We start from the raw sequence: 21,575 nt of genomic DNA on the forward strand, positions 1-21,575 counted from the left end.
CACGGCCATGGGAAGTAGATTAGTGGCGCTGATACGCAGTGACTGATGATGCCAAATGATGAGTTTTACACTACAGGCCAACTCGACGGATGCTAATCATGTGTTCCCACTAACGAGTGGGATAGGGTTTTTTTTTCCAGTTTTTTTTCTTTTTTCAACTTATAGTCTTCTGGTAGTTGAGGAAAAGGTAAAGGGTCTTTCTCTAACGAAAGCCACAGTTATTTATGTTTATGCAAGCGGTGCCAAATTAATTTGTCTTTTTGTCATAAACTGTTTTTAAAAGATGGACTTGGACATTCGTGGTTAGCGTTTTTTAAGGAATTGTATTGTGATGAAGAGGGTTGGGTCTCAATCGCAGTCTGGTGGTCTCTGATATAATGCAGGTTTAAGGTACTTCCTTGTTGGCTTCAGATTTCCAACCCAGAATCTACATCCTTGTTTTATACCGGTGGTCCCAAAACCCCGGAGTCGTTTGGTACCGGGCTGCGAGAGTTGAAGCTCGGGTGTGAAATTTATGGTTTTCAGGGTTTTTATCGTTAACTCGGTTTCCCTGGGATGTTACTCTTGCAGCTCTTACAAATTAAACAAACACTGCACAATCATAGGGGGAAACTAGCTAACTTTTAAACCCCCTTTATTATGTCTGTTAATTTAAATAAGACCATCACTTACAAAATAGAGCATTGGAGTTTATAGACTTCTTTGCAAACGTTTCTCTTTTTAACCAGAAGATGTGCCCCCTGCTGGCCATTACATAGAAAGCATATTCAAGGCTACTAGCTTCAACATGGGAAGCAGTTTCCATCTTTCATGTACAGTCTGTTTATTTACCATCTAGCTAAAACAAAAAAAGAAGATATTCTCTGGTTATAGCATCTTAAACTTGAGTGGTTAGAGCAACTGGCTTGTTTTCCAATGATAATATTTGCCTGCCTGAGGCTGTGGAAGAAATAAATATGCTGTTGACAGCTGTCGCCTTTCACAGTAATACAGCTGCTCACAGGTGCACAACAATCAAGCAGATGAGCTGAGGCGTAGTTCCAGCCCTCCTGCTGCTCTTACCAATAATGGGAGAAGCGAATATCTCCCAGACTGTCCCACACTCTCAATTTCTTTGCTGTCCAGTTATATAGGCCTGCCAGTCACTGCTGTTCTCTGCCAAGCTGCGGATGTGTCAGTCATTGTGCCAGGCTAAACTCATTTGAACTAGCAAGTGTGGTGAGCAGCAGAGCATGAAGGAAGACAGCAGCGATGCTGTATCACTTTGGCTTCATCTCATCCCTCTGAAAAACCTCCTTTTTGCCTCTTACGCTCAGCAAGCATGCAGTCAGTCTGGAAAAACAGCTAGTTACGAGCAGCAGAAGAGGGATGAATCATGGGATGATGCTCATACAATAAGGCTGCTGAAACGTGAGCTCCAAGTAGTAAAAGGCCATCATGTGTAGCCATCCATCCATCCATTATTCTTGAGCCTTCACAAGTCAGGCCCAATCCAGCGGGCTGATTTCAGGAAGATGGTAGTTGGTGAGCCCTGAACCAGCAGCATCGTGGTGGAGACACACACTCACATCTTTACAGGCGTTCCCTCAGCCTTCCCTCATCTACTGAGAAATCCTCCCTGCGGCGTGTTTATAGTTGGATTTGTCTCAACTGCCAAAACTTGTGACAAATGTGTTGAGGGAGGATGAGTGTGTGTGTGACTGGTGTAGTGGGTTTCATTGACAGCAAGCAGGTGTGTGTATGTGTGTGTTTAAAGAAAGTACTGGCTTTGCTTCAACTGATTTGCAGACTTTAAGCCCGCTGATCCCCTTTTGAGACGTTTTGCTTTGTTTAATTATACGTGGTCCCTTTTGTGAAATGACAAAACTTGGCATCAGTTTTCCTTAATTTTCCGTGAATACATTACTACTTTGGTTAAATGATTTCCTCTGTTTTATACGGCTAAGCTTATTATGCTTCAGTGTGTCCACAGAAACTGGCCATTCTGTAAGTTTTTAAATTATTGCCAAACAGAGTTTTCTGGGATCTGCAAATATTCTCCAGCTACAGCACGAAATCCATAGTTTTATTTTTTTAAAAGAAAAGGAGAACGCTTCAGTGAATTATTTATTCTTTTCTTATGGAGACTGATTATGAGATTAGTTTAAGTAAGCTATAGGATGTTAGATAATGATGACTGAGCTTAATGCCAGCCCGCCTCAGCTGATGGCTCGTTTACCACTGCAAGCTGCTTTGCAACCCACTCTGTTTGATGTGGCATCATAAGTGTTGCTGTTGTGTCCTGCTCTCTTCTGAAAGGTTTTCTATAAAAACTACACCCTTACTGCTTCCATAGGAATTAAGAAATACACTTAACTGATCATCAGTAATTGTGAGCACCTTTATTAAAGCATACATTTTGGCAGTCGGATGGTCTTCACACCTGTAGTTGGTTTACATTGGTCGAACTCGTGATGTTGATGCGTTTGTAAAGTTGTAGCTTTGGTTTAGTTTCTTTTGTTTGTGGGTGACAGAATAAATACAGGGAGAATTTACATAAATTTTATGGTTAGTTGCTGGCCCGTACTGACGATTTGTATACTCTGCACATCTATAGTACTCTGGTGCATCCCAGAAAGTGAAGCATACCTGTGTACGGTAGGTGTTTAGCTTAAATTTTCAGCATACACCTGGTAGTTGGCTCAAATCAAATTCACACCATAAACAGACTGCTCTAGAGCTCGGTACCGGGCCACTACCACCCCCTCTACAGAGTCTTTGTGTGATTGTTTTGGTCCACACCCAGGTGTAATTACTGTGTTCACAAAGGGAAATCAAACCTGACTTTGATTCAAACTGACTAAACTCTGCAGGTGTGAAAACACCCCAAGAAGAACTTGGCAGCACATTTTAGGTTTGCACATTTGCATCTAAACAAGCAACAAGACGTCTGAAACGACGTCCTTTAGAACGGATGAGACTAAAGTGAGGACGTTTGGCCGTAATGCACGGCGCCATATTTGTCGAAAGCCAGGAACAGCATTACAGAATAAACATGGTATACCAACTGTCAGCACAGTGGTGGAGGAGTGGGCTTGTTCTGCAGCCACAGGAACTCGGTACTATGCAGTCATTGAATTGACCATATACTCCTCTGTACACCAGTGTTTTCTAGAGTCAAATGTGAGGTCATCTGTCCCACAGCTAGAGCTGAAACTGGGTCATGCAACAGGACAACGAGCCCAAGCACAACAGCAAATCTGCAACAGAATGGCTGAAAAAGAAAAGAATCAAACTGCTGTCAAAGTCCAGACCTCAGCGTGACTGAAATGCAACTTCAATGAACTGAGGCAGCAGCGCTGTAAAGTGGGCTAAAAATCCTCCACAACCATGTGACACACTGATAAAATCATTGCTGCTGAAGGTGGTTCTACAAGCTATTGAGTCATGAGCCATGCTACAGTAACTGTAGCTCCAAAAGTAGTGCAGATGGGAATAATAATATATTTTGCCTAAACTGGTAATGAATTATAAAGTATTAAGCTGCTGCAAGGCACAATTTCCAGAACAATAATGATTCTGCATGTCTCTAATTTGTCTTTGTTCTTATTAAAACTGAGAATTGCTTGTTTGCGTGTTCAGGTGGTGGACCTGTACTGGGGGGTCGATCCAGAGGAGTGGGACAGTCCAGAGCTGCAGCGACTCAGAATGAAACTCCTGGAGGAATGTCTGAAGACCTCGGCTGGACCGTGCTTTGTCGTGAGTATCGTGCACTGCGTAGGTTATCCTTTTTAATGATCTGTTGACTTTGTGTTTACACGATAAGTACAAAAAATTCTGTAAAGAAAGCGTTTCCTTCTGCGACTGTTATTCGTTTCGTTACTTGCCTCTGATGTGGGATTAAAACTGGGCTGTTTTTGGGCTCACGTTCCTTTGAGTGAAATCGCATTTTACTTTTAGACCTGTCTTTGTGCTGAAACAAAGACTTTGACGAACCTTCGAAATCCTTTTGTGCAGCTTTTGTGTGGAGTGTGTGTGCAATCAATGTGTGTTTATTCTGTTTGACAGCGGACAATACGACAATACATGGGCCGCCTTTTTTCTGTTTTTCAGCGTGTACAGTTGTTAAAGGGGCCATCCTCCTTTCAGAGAATAGCATTCGAACAGTAACAAAAATAAAACTACCTCACCAAAGTAACAAAAATGCTCTGTCGCCTGTCAGCATGAATGATATGACAGTATTTCCTACAAATGGCGATTGTATTAGCGCTGGAAGCTCAATGCAAACTTAAAGATGCGCTTAAAGATGTGAAGACCTCTGGAAGGAGAGAGAATGGTGTGATACATCTTTACGCTTGACAGTTCAGTGATCTTTTTTTAGATAATTTTAGGGCACATAAAAAGGAAAAAAAAACCAGGCCCAAGGAGGAAAGGATGGAGACAGGACTGCACCGAGGAAAACGACAGGAAGAGAAATTGATGGTGAATTATTCAAATGGAACAGATCCATTTCTAGAGGTTGAAATTGAGGTGAGAGATCACAGGGAGACATAATGCATTATGGGTGTAGCAGGAGCGCTGGTCTCTAGAGGGAATAATCCCCATCCTCGGAATGACTTTTGTATTTCCTTCTTCTCCTATCGTCCACGCACTGCTGCCTACTGCTATTCTAATTCAGCTGTTGTCATCGCCGTCTGTCACAAACACATTTCACTACATCTCAGATTCATCGTACCTCGTATCCAGTGGAGTGAGGCTACTTATTTCGAGCACTTCCTCCAGCTGATTAAAACAAGACACCTAATGCCGCATGGGGAAATTTCATTCGCTGGACGGATACAGTATATTTAATAGTTCTTAATATGGCATCGAGACTCCTAACTCATCAGTTTTCTTGAACGTAAACCGACCTCAGCCCAGCTGAGTAAGTAAGTGAGAAACCAGAGTCAAGCTTTTGTTTGGAGCTGTAAAATGAAGCCTTTGCAGTTAAGGGTTGCAGTTCCTCAAAAGTCCACTAAGTGCACATCAGCCTTGAAGCATGAGTGCTATAACCATTGTAAGCGTTTTGAGTGGATATGCAACAGTTTGCAAGCTCAAAGATTTCTATGGAAGTGCACTTCTTGCGACATCTTTTCTCCCGGCACTCTGTCGCAGCATTTCCCAATGTTTCTGTGATATAGCGTCAGCCCAAGCAGGCTAAACTGGCCTAAAATGATCACATGCGATTTAAAAGGAAGTGGCACAACCTCCTCTTTGTGCCGCTGCCCGGTGTTTGTCGTAGTGTTGAACACGCCGCACTGATTTCATTCATTCCTGTCGCCTCTCCGCTCTCTGTCCCTGCTGCAATTTCACCAATTTAACCCCAACTGACCTCCGAGCAACACCACACTGCACACTCAGGGAAAGTAGACACAGGTACACACACACACACACACACACACACACACACACACACACCCCTTTGTTCTGTCTCCAATCCACCTTTCTTCTTCTATCCTACTTTCCAGCGTACAAACAAACACCCTCACAGGACGTTGCAAACAGAGCACAGTGACCTGAGGGAGACTGAGAATCACCTCGGGTGTTTTCTAACTTTGGGTGATCGAGACTGTTCCACACACCCGTACACAAGCATGCACACATCCTCCCCCATCTGGCTGCTTAAATCTTTAATAGAATATTCTAGTCCTGCGCTCCCCGTGGTGAATGTATTTATGCCGAGGAGTCCGCAACACCTCCACAGGATTAAGTCCCATTCAGACTTGTCAAAGCCAGCTGCTGCGCTCCCTGCAGCGCGGCTCCCTGTCGTCGCCACGCAGGCCGTTCGGGCGGGATGGCGGCCCCGTTTCCAGGACTGGGGAGCTCAAAGTGGCGGCGGCAGGCCCTTTGATCTGGGACTTGGATCCTCATTTATGACAGTTCTGGGTTGTCTGAGCTGTCTCTGGAGTCCCGTTTATTTTTACAGGGCGGTAGACCTAGATATATATGTGAGGATGGGGAGCATGTCAACAGAATTTAAGATCTTGTTGTTTCAACAACAAGGTAGGTCGTAGGTTTTAAGGATGTGAGGCTGTGTGAGGATTCAGTTTTCTCATTTTGCATCCTTTACGTTTATTTATCTTATTTGTTTTTGTATTTTACATCCTTGCAAACTCAGCTGCAGTCTCTCGTGGTTTCCAGACACAGTTATCTTCAGACCTTCTCAGGGGCTGTCCAAGTGTCACCCCAGCTAACACACATACACAAACACGTGGCAGTAAGAGGAGACTTCAAAGACAGACAGGTCTGCCGGGTATGCAGCCCACAATGACTGTCACAGAGCCCAGTGCATCGACCAGAGAGGAGGGATGGCCAGAAGAAAGGAAAGAGAATAAACTATGAAAAGCTACTTTTTTTTCCTGCATGCAGACACTACAGAGGGAACAGAGGGAAAGGATTGACGTGTAGTGTAGGTGTGTTTCTTGCTGCTACAGAGGATCTGTGAAACAACAGGAAACCTTTTACACTTTGTTTGGTACGTACATGGCTCTCTACATATGCTCCCATGCTGTGCTGTACTCAGATTCTAACTCACAGCTTTGACACCTTGTCTAACATATCTCGCTTCTAATAACTGAAACAAAAACGTTCATTTTCTCTCTTGCCACAAGGGGTCGCCACAGCGGGTAGCGCTGCATGGTTTGTTTGGCAGCTTTAAAGCCATTCCTGACTGATCTGTGCCCAGTGAATGCAGTAACCACGACACCATTGCATGCACTAACTAAACTACTGCAATATTGTGCTACTGAGATGGCCACATGTTCACATTCAAATCACAGCAACGGTTGCCTCAAGGTGCTTTATACTATAAGGTAAAGATCCACGTTTGTTCTCTTACTTCTCTCTTCTCTAAAGTTACCTGCAAGCTCGTGTGCATTCGATAATCAGACAATCCTCTCACCTTCTTGGCAAAGTTGAAGTGATTACAGATGAGACCTTTGATTGACATGTAACACCTTGGTAAACACAGTAAAGGCGATCAGAGCTGGGAACCATCAGCAATAAAGGGATGAGTGAATTGTTTCCTGTGCAGATGCCTCGAGCCGTTCCTCTCTCGAGCTACATAAGTTTAACACGTTTCTGTTGCTAGCATCCAATAAGAGCATGATATAAGTTATAGATCATGGTTGGGCAATATGTGAAGTTTTCAGCAGATCAAGCCACAACCTTACAGAGTTCTGCAGTCAAGTTTCAGCTTAGTTCAATTTTAGTGCTGTAGTGAAACACAAGAATAATTGGCTCAAGGTATTTTACATTGTAAGGTGAAGACCCTACAGTAATACTGAAATGGTTGGACGTGCGGGTTACAAGTTAATTGTTAACCAAATAGAACAACCCCAACCAACCTCCCTGAGCCTGGCTCTGCTGGAGGTTTCTTCCTGTTAAAAGGATCCCACTATCGCCAAAGTACGGAGCCCCGCAAAGGACATTGGAGAAAAAAAATAAAGATGAACTTCTGTGAGATCTCGCTAAAGTTTTGCGAGTTCCTGAGCTACTTTTGCGAGATCTCGCAAAATAGGCTGCTCCTTCGCAGGTCGCATTTGAAGGTCGATTACGTCACAGCCGGGCGACAAAGGCTGTTCCAATTCGAATGCCACTCCAAATGCGTCCGTCATTAACCCCGAATTTGATGGATGGGTTGGGTGTATCCTTTGTTCTCCAACCTATCCCATAATTCATAGCGTGGCCCAGCCAATTTCAGTTTCCAACAATGGCGGCAGCTACTTAGAGTAAGAAAGAGTAATCTTAAAACTATCTTGCAAAAGTTCATGTTCATTTTTTTTTCTCCCATGTCCCTTGTGGGGCTCAAAGAAGGTCGTCTCATTGTTGAGGTTTTCTCTGTATTATTGTAGGGTCTTTATTTTATATTATAAAGTACCTTGAGGCAACTGTTTGAATTGAATAGAAGTCTCAGTGACAGTAAATCAGCAAAATAAAATTGGAAAATAAAAAATCTGTTAATAAAAAAAAATCTTGTCCTACTATAAGAAAAGTAAAGAACTGGAGAACACTCACACAAAACAAAACACATCAAAATTCAGCAAACTAACAATGATGTTGCTTATATAAAATAATTTGCAAAGCAAATAAAGAAAACAAAGAGAAACTACTACGGCAGTGTGAGCTTTCCTTCTGCAGGAATTCTTCTCTTTCATAACAGTAGTTTGATTTCCATTTAAGAAGCAAAATGAAGGTGGGCTGAGAGCTTCGGTCTGGCATCACAGCTTTCAATGATGAGGTGCAGGTGTCCCAGCTGCAGCACACACATGCAGGCTGTTTTTAATTAGGATGACATGCCTCCTCATTTCCTGCCTTTCTATCATCTTAGCCCCTCCCACCATCAGCTTTAAGTAACGTCAGCAAAGCTGCATCACCTGTCACACACAAGCATCACCTGTTTATAACACAGACTGATAGATGTCAGTGACTTTGTTTCTCAGCTGCTTCTTCAGATCGTGGCGTGATGTTGCTTTTTGGGATCTTTCAGCCTGCTTCACGTCATCACACAGGCTTTGTTGAGGTGATTCAGCAGGTTTGCTGTAATCAGGCCTGTGTGTGTCAAAAAAATGCAGCTAATCACAGTTAATTCATGATTTAACAAGGGCGGGCAGTTACTTCCACACATGGCCAGGTACGCTTGGATCTCTTTTTCTTTTAAAAAATGAAGACATGATTTTAAAAACTGCATTTTGTATTTACAATGTGTTTGATGATCTGAAACATGTCAGTGTGACAAATACGTTTTTCACAGCGCTGCAAGTGTTAGCGAGAGAAACACCAGAGGCACGGCGAGAATGTGCGACCATCTAGATTTGGAGTCGCCTCACTTCATAAGACAGGCTCGACTGTTATATAACCAGCTTTGTTATTGGATGTGTCAGTCTTTCTTTATGAGTAACAGCCACATGCAGCGAGCGTCACTCAAAATGCACAACTCAGCACAAGACAGGTGCCAGTGCGGGGCTGTGAAACAGACACACACACACCTGGCTACGAGGGGCTTTTCTCTAACCTGTCGATGCAATAAAGCTGGTCTCCATGGCGATGGTAGGGGTTGGCATGGTGATGGTGTCACTGACCCGGAGATTAAGCATGACAATGAGCCATGACTTTTTTTTTTTCCTTTTCCTTTTCCTTTTTCTTTTCTTGTCCTTCGCTCTCCAGTGGTCTCAGATTTCCCCCCGTTACAAAAAAACTAAACTAAAACTTGACGATCGCCTCAAGGAAACGTATCAGCAAACTGTTCCGGCTCTGCTTCCCCAGCTTTACTGGATGTAAGAGGATAGTTGAGGATACTGTAGCTCGTGTTTGTTTCCCACTGCTTCTCCTCCATTCAGTTAACATGATGTAAGCGCTAATACGATATCCCAGACCTCTTTTCTTCAATGATACTGGAAATGATGTCTTCATGCTTGTGGAAAGATTGCTCCGATTCAAGCGTAGCTTCTTGGACAGTGTGAAGTGTTTATGCAAATCCATCCGACGCGCTTATTCTAAGCAAGTTTTGGCCACAGAGTGTTTGTACTGAGGGTCAGGATGCATACTGGTATTAAACCTACCCAGCTCTTGACTGCACTGATAAGCTGCTCCTCACAGCTTCAGAAAATCAAATGCTTTTCAAGTGGTGGGAACATTTCTTGACCTTTTATTTCTTTATCTTAACCTTCAACTCAAAATCCAGATCATCTACTGTTATTTTAGTCCATCTGGATATATTTTCTTACTCTCCTGAATGCATTTGTTCCCACTCAGCTGCAAATCTTAAAAAAAAATCATGCCACAGAAAGGCTCATGAATTTCAAATGGGTGCTGCAGTTTTTTTTATACAATGCATTACTCATGCAGGAGTAATTAGGATATATTTTAGGGGCTTCTTAAAGCAGCAGGAAAACATGTGGGACTGAAATATTGTTCCAGTGTTCATTTAAAGAAGACCTCCCATGTGCAAAGCTCAGCCTTCAGACAGCTTTAGATGCTGAGTTTGAGGCAGTTTTCTTCACTCGTTGCCTGTTTGATGTCAAAGGAAGTAAATACCCTAAATACACAGAGACACACAGGTTGCAAAGAAGCTCCGCCCTCCTGTTGCTCATACTATCCGGTCGTTAAGTGATGACGTGACGAATCCTACTTCCGGGCCTAAAGTAGTCTGCGTTTAATATGGCTTTTGTGTTGTTAACATGTTTAATGTTATGTATTTTCTTCTATTTAATCTCAAAAAGCTCCTAAAACAGTCAGTGATCACTGTTGACCTCCCTCGGCTTTTATTACCACTAATCATTTATTTAAGCTCAGTTTTTAAAACCTTAGGATGTAACTACAGCCCAGCCCATGCAGCAGTATATGAATGACTAATCTCGTATTGTGGATGGATTATCTCAGTTGTTCTCCTGGCTGAAGTTTGGTCCTTTTACAGCATCCTGCCATGCGATTACATTTGTTCCTGACCACCGAGAACACTCACGTTAACTTTTATCGAGTGGAAAAAAAGCTAGCTTGTTTATATTATGCTAACATAGCTGTGTCGCTAGCGGTCACGTAGCACATCATTATATACCAGCTAGCCAAACTTCAGTAACCCTACAAACATCACTGCTGTTTAGTTTTCTGTCTTCATTTATGCTGGAAGTAATAACAGAGCTGTACGTTTTAATTTGTTCCCAAAACCCCGCAGTCAGGACATGCTATATTGTATTTAGATAGAAGCTAGCGAGCTAACTTCCTGTTAACTTCTAACTCAGTTAAATGTCATAAATTCCGTTTTCATGGATGCCTGGATGTTAAACTCAATTGTTACACCTGGTAGAGCAGAACGCTGATCATTTTATTAAAGATGAAAGACTTTAGACAGTTTTTCAACTCTCAGTAATGCCATAGTGATCGTTTGATATATGGACCTGCAGCGGAGTTTAGGCCCAGACACGGCTAGTGACGTCAGACTTAACGACCGGATAGGCTGTCACCAGGCCATTAATGAAGTCATATTTTTGAAGCCTCATTAGATGAGATTAGTTTTTTCTTCTTGGCATATCAAAATTGTAACAAGTGAGGGGGTGCATCTGAATTTGAACCCACCCACTCATTCGCTAATGACTTGTTAATCAAATCATTAGCCAATGAGCAAATCCTGGACAACCCTCCTTTCTGACACTCAGAATGACCCAAATTCACAAAATGGATCATAAACTCTGCAGGAAGTGTTCACAGAGTCAGCAGGCCGTTTCCCCAGACCAGTGAAACCCAAAGTGTGGGCCCGGGCCCCTGGTGGGCTGCAAAGGTACTGCAGGGGTGTGAATTAAGTGAATTTAAAAAAAGGCAGGTTCAAGGCACTTATGCATTTGGATTCACTTACCATATTTCATATTATATACTAGCGTATCATACATGTACTTTGAAATCTGCATTTAAAAGTTTCGCTTTTAGCAGTATTGCTTTTTTTAAAGCCACAAGTTACCGTACATGGATGAGAGAGTTGAGTGCCCTAATCAGCTGGTGCTGTTTAGCTGGGTTATCAAACTGGATTTATAAACTGCATATGTGCAATGCACAGAGATACATATCAGATTAGTGCTAAGCAACTAATAAAAATCCAAGAATTTCACTCCCCCACATAAAGCACAAACATGTTGGGTGGATGCAACATCATAACATTCGTTAGATAATACGTTAATTGTGCTCCAAATATAACAAACAGCATAATCACATTGAAGAAGTCCAATTCAAGTCGTGGATGAGTCTCAGCTGCCTGTGTTAGAAGACCTATCAGTCACTCAGTAATGGATCGATGGGCTATAAAAAAAAAAATTTCACCCCACTCCAGGAAGCCAAAACTAATTTTAGGCCCCAAACATGCTTTTTCATGCTGTAACACAGGAGTCCTTTTGGAGCCAGTCTCAAGTAGATCCTAGAAAATATGCTGTTTTTGCACTTCTGCATTGGCGTCATGTATAAGCTCTAAAGGCTGGTTTATTCTATCTATTTAGGACAGCCAGTCAGAAGAAGTAAATGGACAGTAGATGAATCAGAGGAGAACGTGACTGCACCAAGAAACAGTATGACATGGATAAAGAATACACAAATCAGTTCAGATTTGAACAGTTTTTTAACCATTCTGTTCTAGTGAAGTCAAAATGATGGTGAAAAACTAATTTCTTGCAAAATTACCATGACGATTGGCACATACTACATGCTGATAGGCTCCAGTTTGCACATAGTGAGATGTAACACAGCTCTCAGTGTCAGAAAAAAACGTTTTTTTCTCTCATCATCTGCTTCTGTTCAGAGCCATATTTCCCTCTGCTGTGCAAAAGCCTATGCAGCAAATACCCGAACAGTTGACTGTGTGTTTCATTGATTAATTGACCGTGTGAGTGATTGATTTGCTAATTCATACTGTAGCTGTGCACAAAATCTTTGCTGCCTCTCTCAGCTGGCTCATCAGATAAAGTGCACTTAGTCAGAGTATATAGCCCCTTACCATCACCCCCCCCCCCCCCCCCCCTTTCAAGGATAAAAAAAACAGAGTAGAGAAAGCGGGAGGGAGGCAGAGTTGGCACTGCCATTTGGCCACTGTGTGCTTTGCTATTGCCACTTTGGCTTCATGTGTTTTCTGCACAACCTAAAGTGTATTAAGAAGTAACTTCTCTCAAAAGACTAGCGTATGGAGTGACACACTCACACACACAAGAAGGAAGTTGTCAGCTTCCAGGCAGTAATCCACCATTGCGTATCTGCTCTCCGGCTAAGACACGGGTGTTAAAGCCACCCGGACAATATTTGCAATTTATTTGTTTCTTCATTTACAGTTTGACTTCAGTAAGCTAAGTAGGTGACAGAAGTGACAGACGGGTGGATTGGTGTGAGTGTCTGTGTCTGTGTAGGCATCTGAACACCTGATTTTGTAATTTTGATAGGAAGCATCAGATGGTTTTATCTTAATCCCCATCTCTACACACACACACACACACACACACGTGCATGCACACAGCTACTCCATTCGCCCTACATCACTGGGATGCAAGCTGACAGAGACTTTGTCAGCAACTTGGAGAGTGACTGTTCTCTCCTCTCTCTACCTCTCTCTCACACACACACATGCACGCACACACACACTCAGTATTACTATAGCTCAGCCCAGTGCCTCCATCCTCTCCGACACATCACTGCAGTGCCGTGAGTCACAGAAGGTCATCTGAGGTAGGCAGATGAGTTGACCTGCAGGGCATTTCAGTGTTCACAGGTTCCTGGAAGATCTAAGCTGCACCTAAACATTGATTCTGAAATAGGTTGATTTTACATAACGTAAAAAAAAATGGCTGGATCAAAATGGTCACTGCCCACCTGAGTGTCCCCAATGTGGATAACTGCTGAACTCTGTGGCTTTCTCCATGTGCCTGAGCAGCGTGTATGGTGCTGTAGCAAGAGGTGAGTTCAATATAGAGTTTGGAGGAGTGGAAGAACATCTGTGTTTCTTTTGGCTCTGAAGAAAGCCATCAGCTAGCTTAACTACAAAGACCAATGGCCATTCATTCTAAGATCAATTATTATTATTATTATTATTATTATTATTATAGTTCATTAGAGCACATCCACTGTATTCTACTCTGTTGTACTTGCTGCTACAATAGAGCCAGGCTACTTTAAACTCAATCTGATATACAAGAATAGGCAGTGCTATCCAGTTTTTAAAATATGTTTGAAAATACAAATGCTGAAATACAAATTTAACCTCCAGATTTAATTAGATTGTCCAGTTATTAAAGCAAATAGACTCACTGCACGAGAAAAACAAATTCTCACAGATTCTCACAGCTTATGTCAGTCAGACACATAGAGTTACATTTATAAAATCTTCAAGGGACCCCAACAAGATCACTTTAAAAAGGAAAACGTGATCATCAGTTGGTTTGAGTGTTGTTTTAGTTCTGTACAAGCCCACTGGACACTTTCTCCTGAGAAAAAGGAAAAACTTTAGGCACCTTATTAGGTACACCTGTTCAACTGCTCATTGGAATAAATACCTAATGAACCAATCACATAACATCTCAGTGCATTTCGACATGTAGACATGGTCAAGACGACCTGCTGCAGTTCAAACTGAGCATCAGAATGTGGCATGGTTGTTAGTCTGAGTATTTCATAAACTCCTGATCTGCTGAAATTGTCCCTCACGACCATCTCTATGGTTTAAAGAAAAAGGTCTGAAAGTGACCAGAATGCTTCATACTGACAGGAAAGAAAGAGTAACCTAAATGCAGAAGCGCGTCTCTGGACAAACATTGAACCTTAAAGCAGAAGACCGCTCCGAGTGCGACTGCTGTCAGCTAAAAAACAGGACGCTAAGGCCTCAGCTTTGGTGGGCTCACAGGACATTGTTTGATCTGATGAGTCTTGATTTGTGTTGCGACATTCAAATTTTAGGATCAGAATTTGGTGTAAACAACAGGTGTTGTGGTGTAATGGTGTGTGTGTTGGGGGGATTTATTGGCACCCTTTGGGCCCCTTAGTATCAGCAGAGCATCATTTAAACACCTAAATACCGTTGCTAACCATGTCCATCCTTTCCGATCGCTGCTTCGATCAGGATAAGAAACACATGTCAACATGAACCTGGAATCTGGGACGTTTGGAACACCTCGTTGAACCATAAAGAATCAAAACAGCTCTGAAGGCGCAAACTTGGGTCCAACCCAGTGTTCCTAACGAAGAGGTCAAAGGGCAGTGAAAATCTTTCCAAAAGGCACCAACACCAGAGCACAGATCCAGTTTGGTGGCTGAAGGTTTGCACACTTACTTCCTGCACATGTATCTTCATGCTGTCCCAGTAGCTCAGTCTCAGATGTTGCTGCTTGTACAGAACACAAAACCTGTGTTATCACATTGATCTCAGTGAGGTTTCAGGTTGTTTGTTGGTTTAAGTAACAAAAGGAAATGCGATATTTTTGTCTTTGTTTTTGGAGTGCAAATGTTAAAAAAGACAAGAAACCACATGGTTTTCTTCATACTCTCTTATTTGGAGCACTCTGAGCCAAACAGTTCATTCGTTACTTGAAACATTTTGGGCTTGGATCCAGCTCATGACACAACTGAAGATAGCGAGCAGCCTGCCCTACTTTTCTGTGAAACTCTTTATTTTGGCAGGAAGAGCAGGCGGGGAGTCGCGCACAGGGGGAATCCCAGCCTTCTCCTGACATTTCTTGCTTGTATTGTGTCTGTCTTTTAAATTTGCCTGGCACTTATTTTGCTCTCACATTGGCATTCTTGTTTTAATGGGCTTCTTGCTTTATTGGAAATAAAGTCACAGTAGCGCTAAGCCTGTTGTTTCATAAAAGCCCTTAGCTTTGCTTTTTGTTGCCAGAGCACCATCTTTAATATGCTGTTGCACTCAAACACGGCACACCTCCTCCTCCGAAGCAACTGACACAACCATCTTGTACGTTCAAACGAACGCTCGCTACATGGACACAAAACTGGTTGAATGTAAATGAATCTCACTCAGGCGACGGTAGGCCGTCCTACGGACACATGCCGTCATCTGATCGTTCTCTGCATCTTCTCCCACTGCGACTGCCAAGAGAACAAGAAGTCCAGCGTGGAACGGCTTTGAATCGTCATTGAAGAGGGGGGCGTACTGTCGCCGTGGCTTTCCCGCTCATCGGAGCTCGCCGTCATTTGGCTTGTAGCTCGCACGGTTTGTGTCATGACACGTGGAGTAAAGATCAGCTGGTTTTACAAAGGAGGTCTTCTAGTATCTTATTTATTTTTGCTCTCATTGTCCTCAGATGAGGCTGATAGAGAGCAGCGAGAAAGGCGCCAGAAAATGGCCCAGATGATTTCTAGTGGTATTGAATGTGCTGTCACTCCAAAGCTGACGGGAAGCTCGACGGCTCACTGGAACTCTTGGCAGATATGCCACGCGGAGTTCGAGATAATAGCGGGATGAAGAGGCTGTGATTTGATTCGATGCTGCCTAATTATTCGTCCACTCTTTGCAGTGTTCTTGCATCTGACTTAGAAGATTGTGGATGAGATTGTGGGTATTGGCTTGGCATATGATGGTGATGATAATAACCTTTACTTATAGCACACAAATTCAATTTCACAATCCTAACTTCCACTTCCCTTTAATTAGTGCATTCAGTTCCTTTCCTTCAAAACAGCCCCGTCTGCTCTATATGAAAAGCAAATCTGCTTATTTTCCCTAATACTGCTTATTACTGGGAATTAGAAAATTTGGACCATGTCTGTGCATTTTACAGCCACTTGTCATTCAAATGTTTTTGTGCACCAGCAGAACAAATCTGTTTTTTGAGATTGTCGCTTATGTTTAAGGGTGCACTCTGCTTTATTTGAATATATATATATCTATTAGGGGTGCAACGATATTCGTATCGATATTGAACCGTTCGATACAGTGCTTTCGGTTCGGTACGCATATGTATCGAACAATACAACATTTGTAATTTATTTTATCAACTTTCCTTCTGACGATGCTGTCTGTGTTGAGCGCTCAGTGAATCTGCGTTCGACTACTCCGCCTAGGCTGCACTGTCCAGCGCAGATCCACTGAGCGCTCAACACAGACAGCATAGTCAGGAGGAAGAGCGCAGGGCAAGCTAGCGAGACAGAAGTTAAGCTCTCCTTGCAAGATGGACCTCCCCCACCCTCATTCAGATCTGGCGTTTGGAATTATTTTGGTTTTCATGTGACGTATGACCCTGAAGGTAAGCGAGTCATGGACTAAAGTAAAACAGTATGTTGGATGTGCCATGCAATGCTTAATTACATTGGTGTGAACTAGTGTGTTAGCGCAGTTAGCTCGTTAACGTGTTGGCCGTCTAGCCCCATGCACGGGGCGATCGGCGGTAGCTCGTTAACGGAGATTTGCCGTGTTGTGGCGTTAAGGTCATTTCAACGAGATTAACCTGAAAGCACTAGTGGGAACACAACGAATATGACTGCACATTTACGCCAACATCATCCTAGTGCAAAGACAAAAAGAACTAACTAACTTTAGCCGAGTCATTTAGACAGCTGTTAGCACGTGATTCTCCTTATGCTGCTGAGAATATAGCCCAGAAGAAGCGGATAGTATAGCTTTTATTTTGGAAAGAGACATTTCTCTGTAATAAACTCTCTTTTCCAAAGATGAGTGATTCCTCAATCAGATACAGGGCTTGCAAAATCGCTAGCCCGACGTCCCGGAGCTAGCGATTTTTTCAGTCGGGCTACCAAAATCTATCTCTTCCCTGCCCGTCGGGCTATTGTAGGAAAAATATATGTCAATGCTTTTGCATTCTTTCAGAAATGTAGCTGGGTAATTATGTCATTGGCATCGGTGAGCCACTGTCAATATGTGACATATTGAAGTCGCGTTTGAATTTGCGCTTGTTTTTTTGCTTTCACTTTGCAATGACAGCACTGATCTGTGAGTGATGATAATTTGCGCACCAATTCCTCTGACATCGTCTTATTAATCGTTAGCTTACTACGCAAACATGACAAGTGAAATCTCCCGCAGCTTAAACATGTGAGAGGTTGATCGCGCAGAGAATTGCTGAGCTTATGTGAGTACGTGTGTAAAAGCAGCACGATATATATTTTAGTTCTGCTGAGCCAAATAAGACAGGTCAGGGTGAAGAAGTGACAGCCAAAGAAAAGCTTACCACAAAACGGAGAAGTTATGACAAATCAGACTATAAGGCAAAAAGAAAGTGCAGCTTTATGGTTTCATGGACAAAAGAATTTCTGTGGCTGCAATATGACGAGCTAAATAACCAGGGCTGCACATAAGTGGTCCGCAGGTGCGCATTCGCTGTCAAAATAAAAAACACGCACAAGGGTTAGGGTTAAATTTAAAAACTGTACTTTTGAGTTAAAATATATATATATAATTTTAATAAATGACAAATTAAAAAGGCATGAACATTTTTTTTGTATCGAAAAAATATCGAACCGTGACACCAAAGTATCGAACCGAACCGAACCGTGAATTTTGTGTATCGTTGCACCCCTAATATCTATATATGTATATATGCTTGACTTTGATCACCCTCATGGTTACAGGTGGGCTGGAGCCTATTCCAGCTGCATGGAGACAGCAGGAGATGGGGTACAGCCTGTGACAGGACTAGAAGATAGAGACAAAGAGACAGACAACCATTCAGATATACGGGGAATTTAGAATAACTTGTTCTCATTAACTGCATCTCTTTGGATTCTGAAAGGAAACCTGAATACTTAAGGTGGTAAAACCACACAAACGCAGTCCAGCCAGATGGTGGATTTAAACCCAGACCATTCCCTGCTGTAAGGCAACAGCGCTAACCTCTGAAAATGTTCCCTTTTTAAGTCATTTTAATTGTTACTGTATTGAAAGCACATGTCAGAAGCAAGATTCAGGAAAAATCAGAACAGGTATTATAATAAAAACATCTACCTCAACATGCCTTATACACTGAGTTTCGAGCAACAAGGGCCGAGTTGGCAGCTGCTTTTTTGCATGAAGCTGAAGCCTAAATCAGATGCCTCTGCAAACTCCTGAAAAATAGTCCTGTGTAATATGGCAGCTTCATGCCTTATTTCCCTCTTCAAATGACATACATTCAGGTGTATATATTTCCATAATATATAAGAATGTTTGCATGTTAGCCACCGGGTTGGTTTCAGTTTGAAAGCAGGATGCAGACAGGTCTGTGTTTGTGCCTGCAGGAGAGTCGGAGCACTTTCGTTTTCATGCTTGCGTGCAGAAACCTGCCTGTGGACACGTACAATACTGGCTACCAGGCACCAAAATAATTTGAAGTGTATTTTTCTCATGTCATCGTGTTAGCATAGGTTTAGGAAATATTAAAAATACTGCAACGGTATTCATTGTGTACTGCCCACCCACTGCAATACAGATCAATCCCACTGGTTGCCTGTCTGCACCTCTGCATACAGCATGAAGAGAAAATAATGCATACCTGCCGGCCACTTCATTAGTAACATGTTGCTAGTGCTTGGTTGGCATAACAAGTAAAAAAAAGTATTTTTGTTTGAGTAAAAAGACAAAAATTTGATTGAGTTGTCACGAAAAAAAGTTTCTGAGCTCTGTGGGTAAAAGCGTATACTGCTTATCCACCTCATGGTGTAATCATCAGTCAACCTGACAGGTTAGCATATAGCATCAATATAGCAGCTGAAAACATCAAGTTGCTGCCATGTAATTAGCTCATATGCGCATTAACAAGCATCTGAACACACACACACACAAGGCTTCTGATTGTTGAGTAGCCAACTCAAAGTCACTGCCTTGACCGATGCTCAGGAGGTAAAGCAACTCATCTACTCATCAGAAGGTTGACGATTTGCTCTAGTCTGTATACTAAAGTACCCATAGGCAAGAAACCGAAGCCCAAATCGCTCCTTGTGCAAAAAAAAATGCTTGTTAATAAGGCATGATGTATTAATCGCTTTGGGTGCTCATGTATAGTAAGAAGGCACTAAATAAGAAGCAGTCCATTTACCTTTTTAACCTCGTTTGGATCCATTCATAAATTCAAAAAAGTTTTATTAAAATAGTGCCAAATTGCAACAGCAGAGGTCTCAAAACATAAGTTAAAGATCCTACAATAACACAGAGAAAGCCCAAAAATCAGGCAGCCACCTGTGAGCAAACGCTTGGCAACAGTGGGAAGGAAAACCTCCCCTTTAACCAGAAGAAACCTCTGACTGAACCAGGCCCATCTGCTGCGACTGGTTGGGGGTGAGGCGAGGAAGACCGGACAAGAGACAGACTTGTTAGGGCAGCGGTCTCCAACCTTTTTGCGCCACGGACCGGTTTATGCCCGACAATATTTTCATGGACCGGCCTTTAAGGTGTCTCAGATAAATACAACAAAATAAAACCAGTACCGGTACCGAAAAAAAGAAAATTTATTCATAACACACGTGAGAAGACCCAGGAAAACCGAGTAAACGATAAAAACGATAACAAAATAACGCTGAAAAACGATAAAAAACCTGAAAACTATACATTTCACACCTGAACCTCAACTCTCGCGGCCCGGTACCAAACGACTCACGGACCTGAGTTAGGGAACATAAGTGTATAGAAGTCAGCAGAACAGGTGAAACAGTATTAGGACATTTTCATGGTTCTTTACCTGCTTTTTTTAATGTCTTGAGTGTTTCTGGCTCATGTATGAAGGGTTAAACAAACAGTAACTAATAAAATAAATAACTGGTGGAAAGCTTGTGTCTCCTTCTGTAAACTAAAGGTTTCTCTTTCACAGCGCTGTATGTTGTGATATTTGTGTGATAGTGATTAACTTTTGGTGAGCATTATTTCTGAACCCTCACCGAATAAATATTTCTGTGTGGGGAAAAGAGGCGCATCATTTCCTTACTGTAACTGTCGCGTAAAGCAATTTCCATCCTCCATAAAGCTGTCATCGCTCAGCACGGTGCGCACGGGAGTGGGGATTGCGGCAGCAGTTACATCCCTGCCGTCACAAAGTGGCTGCTTGATGTGCCCACCGCACCGCGTGTGCGCCCGTGGCTCTGAAATTGCTTTAAATAAGTTGCACTGTGCGCATCATTGACTTCGCCATTCACCCCGCGCCACTGATCCAAAAAATAGAGCCCCCGAAACTGTCGCGACGAGACGCATTTCCCGCCTCTCATTCTCACCTCGCCCTCTTCCTTTCTCTCCTTCTCCTTTTTCTTTCCATCAGGGTCTGGTGGGAGAAAAGTACGGCAGCATCCGAGTGCCGGGGGAGGTGGAATCGGCGGAGTTTGAGATGATCTTGGATGCAGCGGTGGAGGCGGGGCTGGACACACACATCCTGGAAGAGTGGTACTGCAGGGATGAAAACTCGGTGCCACCCGCATACTACCTCAAACCCAAAGCCCAAATGCTCAAGAACTACCAGAACTCTGTGAGTCCAGAGCTTCAATCGCACTCAGTCACACTAACAGGAGGCTCCCGCTGTTCGTGTCCTTGATTTTTGTGTGGAATGAATTAAATTCAGCGTGCAGGAAAAAGAAGAGCAGCTGTTCTTTGAGGTCGATGAGTGAACTTTGTCTTTTTAAATGTTTCACATCCTTGCAAATCAGCCTGAAAAGCCACTTAAAGAATCTGTTAGCAACATTTATTTTAAATAAAACGTCCAAGGTCTGCCTTTAACTTTCAAGAAGTAGTACGCCTCAGTTTTCTTAAGTACACCATCTTGATGTTCTCTTGAGCTTCGCTGAAGTAAAAAAAAAAGTGCTGTGAAAGACTTTGATGATAAAAATAATCACAGAGAAAATTCAAGATTTAAGCATTAAAGAGAACCAGTCGTTTTGCGTTTCCTTACTCGATGTCATACATAAACACACCGGCCATTTTTTTTAGGTACACTTCGTCGCACATTTTTTAACACAGATATTTGTAGGGTCAAAAACTTCAACCTGAGCATCAGAATGAGGAAGAAAGATCATTTTAGGTACTTTGAACATGGCGATGGAAAAATCTGAAAGTCTGAGCAACGTTTAAACAGCACAGCCTACAGCCAGGTATTGTTTCTGACCATGTC

At 42.6% G+C, this 21,575-nt stretch overlaps 1 protein-coding gene across 2 annotated transcripts in view; it reads left to right on the plus strand.

Moving 5' to 3' along the window:
• nwd2 (NACHT and WD repeat domain containing 2) overlaps nt 1-21,575 on the plus strand; it is a 59,466-nt gene that overhangs the window by 20,816 nt on the left and 17,075 nt on the right. For both annotated transcript variants that reach the window (XM_085451181.1, XM_085451182.1), the window contains exons 4-5: nt 3,622-3,738; nt 20,733-20,936. In XM_085451181.1, the coding sequence (XP_085307307.1) occupies nt 3,622-3,738; nt 20,733-20,936 (321 nt within the window). The remainder of the gene's footprint in view (nt 1-3,621; nt 3,739-20,732; nt 20,937-21,575) is intronic.

Source organism: Copadichromis virginalis, linkage group LG3 (assembly GCF_057382275.1).
Source record: "Copadichromis virginalis isolate Kocher_CV1m ecotype Utaka linkage group LG3, C_Virginalis_male_GT1.1, whole genome shotgun sequence".
NCBI lineage: Eukaryota > Metazoa > Chordata > Actinopteri > Cichliformes > Cichlidae > Copadichromis > Copadichromis virginalis.